This window comes from Lepus europaeus, chromosome 21 (assembly GCF_033115175.1).
Source record: "Lepus europaeus isolate LE1 chromosome 21, mLepTim1.pri, whole genome shotgun sequence".
In the NCBI taxonomy this organism is placed as follows: Eukaryota; Metazoa; Chordata; class Mammalia; order Lagomorpha; family Leporidae; genus Lepus; species Lepus europaeus.
In genome coordinates this window covers 159,880-165,879 of record NC_084847.1, presented here as the reverse complement: position 1 = coordinate 165,879, position 6,000 = coordinate 159,880, and the positions used below count along the sequence as shown (strand labels likewise).

Here is a 6,000-nt window from a genome sequence, read left to right as displayed (position 1 = left end):
TCAGCAGTACGTGGAGGTCAGCGCCGACATGACGTGGTGCAGGAATTTGTCCACCGAGGCGTGCATGGCGGGGCCGAAGTCTCCGGGGTAGTGCCGGGCGAGGGTCACCAGCAGACAGTGGCCCAGCAGCTGCAGGGAGGGGCCGTCCCCGCTCAGGCTTCATCCATCCCCCCCCCCACAAACACACACCTCGCCTTGGGGAGCCCCTCCACGACAGAGTCCCGGTGCTCACCCCGCAGTGGTGGGGGTCCACGCGCAGCGTGCGCACGTGCAGGTCGCTCAGAGCGGACAGCGCGCCGGGCAGGTCGTCCAGGTGGTCCGCGGCGAGGGTCAGCGCGTCGGCCACCTTCCGGCCGTGGGCTCGGACCTGGGCGGAGCCCGGGCTCAGGTCCATGTGGGAGAAGTAGACCTTGGTGCGCGGGAAGGCCTCCAAGGTTCTGCGGGAGGGAGGGGGATGTGGTGTGCGTGGGGGCCCCGCGGGCGGGGGCGCGGGGGGCCGGGGCGCCCTCCCGGTGCGCACCTCTGCAGGGCCTCGGTCGCGTAGACGCCCACGTTGCTCCCCAGCTTCTTGCACAGGGCGCGCAGCAGCGCCTGCTCCGCCGCCCACAGCGCCATCCCGCAGCGGCGGGCCGGTCCCCGCGGGCTCTGGGGGCGTGGCGCAGGCCTGCACCGCCCTGCGTGTCGCCGCGCTCCCCCGGAGTCTCCGCACGCAATCTCGGTCCCCGACTTTCGGGCTTGCTCTGAACCCCAGGCCTTTCAGCAAAACACACAGTAGGAACATTCAGTGGAGAAACGTGTTGTGCACCTGCGCAGGGGAAGACCTGGCCAGGACGGGAACCCCGGGAGGAGTGCAGGCACTGAGGTTGTAGTTGTAAGCACAGAGACAGCCACACACACAAATTCCTTAGCCACTAAATACCAGCTCTATACCCATGGTGCCAATTAGCCATACTTCTACTTAGGACCCTTATCAGTGTCCACTCTGGGTTAAACCCAGCAGGACTGGCTGTTGTGATTCCAGGCAAGTGAGCGCCTCTGCTTGCTGCAGAGGAGGCCCTGGACCCGAGAGGGCACGCGGGGGTCAGGGGAAGCCGGACAAAGCCGGGGCCAGCAGAGGACTGGAGTCTGGGGTCCACCTGATGTGGGTGCCCCCTCCGGGCAGTGTGTCTCCCACTGCTGGGCCCTGGCACACGCGGGGTCCACGTCCCTGAATGGAACCCCAGGAGACCCACAGAGCACATGGGGTCATGCCCTGCCAGCCGCACCCCCAAGTGGTCCCTCACAGTGCCGCCCCCCTCCCCCAGACCCAGGCACTGAGCCCTCCCTGCCCTTCTGCTGACACAGAAGCCAGGCGGGAGCAGAGGAAGCAAGCCAGCGGCTAAGAAGCCGAGTCTGTGCCTGGAGGCACCGAGCAGCACCAGTGTGTGCATATGTCGGGGGGGGGGGGATACTTTCAGCAGCCCCCCGTGGAACTGCAAGCAGGAAGGAAGGAACCAGCCGGGCGCCCACTCCTGTCCCCCTGCAGCTGCTAGGGGGCCTTGGCACATGCACGGACGAGTCCCCCAGCCTCCTGCACCCCAGGTCACAGAGCCTCCACGGACACTGGCGGCCACTCACTCAGACTTTATTCAAAGACCAGGGGTGGCCTGGGGTGGGGGAGGGGCAGGGGGCAGGTGAACTTCCCAGCTCCAGCAGATATCTGCAGATAACGTGGGGTCAGTTCTCTAAGCCCCCTCCCTCACTGCTTTGGGGAACAGGATCTCAGTATGGGGGGAGGGGCAGCTCAGCACAACAGGCTCAAGAGCCCAGCCCCAGGACCCCTCCTCAGGGCTGGGTGCTCTCTGCCTGGCCGGCCCTGTCACAGTCTGGGATCCTCAGCCAGGAGCTGTCTTCCAGGATCTCCTCACTGGGTTAGTGGTTTCCAAGACTGGGAGCCCCAATACCCTAGCTCCTTACTGGGGCGTGAGGAGACTTGGATTGGGGGAGGGGCCCTGGACAGGGCCGAGGGGCACGAGGCTGCATGGCAAAATCTAGAGCATGACCTCAACATCCCTTCAGGCAGGTGTGTGGCTGGGCGGGTAGGACTCAGGCTAAGGGGCTGGTGCAGTGGCCCAACGTGGAAAGATGCTGCCTGTGTGGGCAGCAGTTCAGGTCCCGGCAGCTCCACTTCTGACCCAGCTCCCTGCTGATGCTCCTGGGACTGCAGTGGGAGACGCCTGGGTGCCTGGGCCCCGGAACCCACGCGGGAGATCTGGAAGAAGCTCCTGGCGCCTGACTTGGGTCTGGCCCAGCCCTGGCCATTGTGGCCATTTGAGGAGCGATCCAGCAGATGGAAGATCTCGTGTTCTCTGTCTCTGCCTCTTTCTCTGTAACTCTGCCCTTCAGATAGATAAATATCCTTAAAAACCCGGAATGTCTACACTGTGTCACATCGCGATGTATATTAACATGTTTAAACTAAAGACCCAGGATGGACACGGAGCACAGGGAGTGCCTCGGGGTGAATGAAGCCAGGCCCTGCTCCTGTTGTAGCTCCTGGGAGGAGCAGCCTGCAGGCAGCCGGGAGGCTCAGTGACAGCTCTTCCCTCCTCCTGACCTGAGTTCCTGCTCTGGGCTCGCTGAGGTCTGTAACCCCGCAGGACCCACTGGGGCCCCAGCACCTCCCGGATGTGCGATCCTGGCCAGAGATCTGGAGCGGAACCGAATGTCGAGGGCGGGCTTATCGCACATAAACGGCGCCGGCGCCACTGTCCTGCACGACCTTATCAGATCAACAACCGACCTGTGCCAAGGGAGTGCCCAGCCTTCTGCCTGCGGGACTCAGAGCGCCTGGGCTGCTGGAACTCTCCTGGGGACATGGGGATGCTCCCCGGGAGGGAGAGAGCGGCTGGATCCCAGTGCAGCTGCTAGGGTTGCGGGAGTTGGGATGCCGCGGGAGGCTGGAGAGGCAGCACTGCGGACACCCAAGCGGCCCGCACTGCAGACACTGCCCAGGCCCGCACTGCCAACACCGACCCAGCCCCCTAGGCACAGCTTCTGCCCCTTTCCCCCGGCACAAGGAACTCGGAAAACAGGGACACCTGCCTGAAGGGATGTTGAGGTCATGTTGAAGGCAGTGCCATGCAGTCTCGTGGCCCCCCTCAGCCCTGTCCAGGGGCCCCTCCCCCAATCCAAGTCTCCCCAGGACCCAGTAAGGCACTAGGGTATTGGGGCTCCCAGTCTTGGAAACCGCATGATTTTATTGGGGCGTGGAGGGAAGGCCGGGCGGTTCAGGACCACAGAGGGGTCGCCGGTGGTCGAGGGGTGCGCAGTGCTCTCAGCGGTACTTAGCGGTCAGGGCGGCAGACACTTCCTCCAGGAACTTGTCCCAGGCGGCTTGGGTGGCCGCGGTGAAGTCTCTGGGCAGGTACACGGCCAGGGTGACCTGCAGGCACTGGGACAGGAGCTGCACGGCAGGGGTGGTCACGGGCGCTCGGGGGCGGCCACCACGGGCCCCTTTGGATATCCCAGCCACACCCTGGCCCAATCCTCCCTGCCAGCCCTGCCAAAAAGACCCCCACCACCCAGTGGACCGCACTCTGCGCTCACCCTGAAGTTGACCGGGTCCACCCGCGGCTTGTAGGCGTGCAGATCGCTCAGCGTGGACAGCGCACCATCCAAGTTGTCGATGTTTTGACCACGTTGTCCAGCGCAGCCGCCAGCTTGGCCCCAAGAGCGTGCACCTGAGCCGAGCCGGGGCGCAGGTCGAAGTGCGGGAAGTAGGTCTTGGTCTGCGGGAAGCTGAGGAAGAGCCTGGGGGAGGGCGCCCCCCACACAAAAAGGTCAGGACAAAGCCCATTTTCTCCCAGTGTTTGCAAGGCAAAACCCAGCGTACAGTCCACACGGAGCACACACGGGCATTTCAGACAGGGAGTGCGCCCTGCCCAGCCCCTGCTCCCCTGTTCCTGTCACTCAGTCCCCAGCTGCTGGTGGAGGCCCTGAGCAGGAGGCCTGGACACTGAGTCACCGTCCCTCCTCCCTGCCCTCTCCCCGTCCCTGGCCTGGACACTCAGGCTGTGGCCCGTGGGGCACCTACCTCTCCAGAGTCTCAGTGCCGATGGCCTCAGCCTGGGAGGAGACCTTGTCCCAGGAGGACACGATGATGCTCTTCTGGCTGTTGGTCAGAGACATGGTGATGGCCGGGGCTGGGCTGCTGCACAGGGGCTGGAGGTGCTGAGCACTGGCTGTGTGGTGCTCAGCCCGCAGGCTCCCTTATATACGGGGAGCAGAGTCCAGCCAGGCCCTGGTGCTTCTGGGAAGAGGGGAGGAGCGGAAGGGGCTGTGGGGGTGGGGCCTCTTATTGGGCACCATGACAGAAGGTAGCCAGGTCTGGTTGGGGGAGGTGGGTGAAGGGCTAAAATTATAGCTGGGCCTTCGAGGGGGCGTTGGCCGCATTCTCCAAACTGGGTCAAGGAGAGACAGAGGCCCTGCCGTCCCAGGGGTCATCCGGCATGGCCGTGCTACACTGTCCTCATCCTCCCAGAGTCACAAAATGGGACAACCAGAGCAGCAGGGGCCCCTGCCCGCCCTTGGGCCACCCTGACCAGGCACTCATCAGGCCGTCCCCACTCATGTCTGTGACCCTGAGTTCCCTGCAGGAACACGGCTCTCCCTGGGGCGCTGAGCACAGCCCTCAGTGCCCTGAGCTGGGGAGGAGCCGGCAGGCTGATGGGGGATCAGTCACCTGAGGTCACGTGCTGCTGCTGGGGACCCCAGTGTGGCCCTGGGTGGAGCCGCTGCAGCACGGGCACCTGCCTTCTATGTCTTAGAGATCCTTTGTGTACTTGCCAGGCAGACAAGGGCCTGGATGGCCGGAGCTGGGCCAGGGCTGAGGCCAGGAGCCAGGAAGTGCATCCAGGTCTCCTGCGGGAGTGGCAGAATCCTGGTACTGGAGTGGTCAGTGCTGCCTCCCGGGGCCACACCAGCAGGAGCAGGAGTGGGCCCTGACCTGGCTCTCCCAGCAGTGAGGCCGAGACCCACCCCACACGATGAGATAGAAGAAACCTCCCAGCCCACGATGAAGTCGCCTCTGTTGCTTTAGTGTTGTCTGAGCTGTAACCAGCAGCTGCCGCACACAGCCAGCTCCATCACCCACACACTCCTCAGCCAGGCTGTGGCTGCCCTCCTGCCCTTCCCAACCTCTGGAAACCACTACAAGTTTGTGTTTTGCAAGAATATCCTACATGGGCCAGCTCCGTGGTGGCACAGTGGGTTAAGCCACTGTGTGTGAACAGGCATTGCATGTGGGCAGCGGTTGGAAATTCCTACAAGTTTGTGTTTTGCAAGAATGTCCTATATGGGCCAGCACCGTGGCACATAGGTTAAGCCACTGTGTGTGAACAGGCATTCCATGTGGGAAGCGGTTGGAGGCTGGGCTGCTCCTCTTCCAGTCCAGCTGGCTCCTAATGTGCCTGGGAAAGCAGCAGAAGATGGCCCCAGAGCCTGGGTGCCTGCCACCTCCGTGCCCCACAGGGTGGAGTCCAGGCTCCTGGCTCCAGCCTGGCCCAGGCCCAGCCTTTGAAGCCATTTGTGGAGTGAACACTGGATGGAAGATCTCTCTGTGTCCCTCTCTCTCTCTCTCTCCCTCTTGTTCCCTCCTTCTCTCTCCCTCCCTCTTGTTCCCTCTCTCTCTCTCTCTCTCCCTCTCTCTGTCTCTCTCTGTAACTGGGCCATTCCAATAAATAAATCCCACAAAGAACACCGTGTCCATGGAGTCCTCGGTGCAGTCTGTGCAGAGGCCTCCTTCCCCTTCATCTGGGCGGGGCCGGGCGTCAGCACTCGACTCCTCTCTGGGGCATGGCCGGACTTGGTCCATTCCCGCCTTGAGGACATTTGGGTTGCATTGGCCCAGACAGCCGCAGTGGACATTCACGGGGTGGGCTCCGTGGGAACACAGGCTTGAATCTGCAGTGTGCCCAGCAATGTGGCCACTTGTGTCTCTGACATCCTAAGAAGCTGCCC

General features: G+C 63.4%; 1 protein-coding gene and 1 pseudogene across 1 annotated transcript; both read right to left on the bottom strand.

Annotated features, from left to right (window-relative positions):
• LOC133751032 (hemoglobin subunit theta-1-like) lies at window positions 1–615 on the bottom strand. Its single transcript, XM_062180911.1, has 3 exons — window positions 521–615; window positions 233–437; window positions 1–129 (listed from the first exon to the last, which is right to left on the bottom strand). The coding sequence occupies exons 1-3, from the start codon at window positions 613–615 to the stop codon at window positions 1–3; spliced, it is 429 nt and encodes a 142-aa protein (XP_062036895.1).
• Window positions 616–3,316: 2,701 nt separating this feature from the next.
• Window positions 3,317–4,170, bottom strand: LOC133750689 (hemoglobin subunit zeta-like; annotated as a pseudogene).
• Window positions 4,171–6,000: the final 1,830 nt, after the last annotated feature.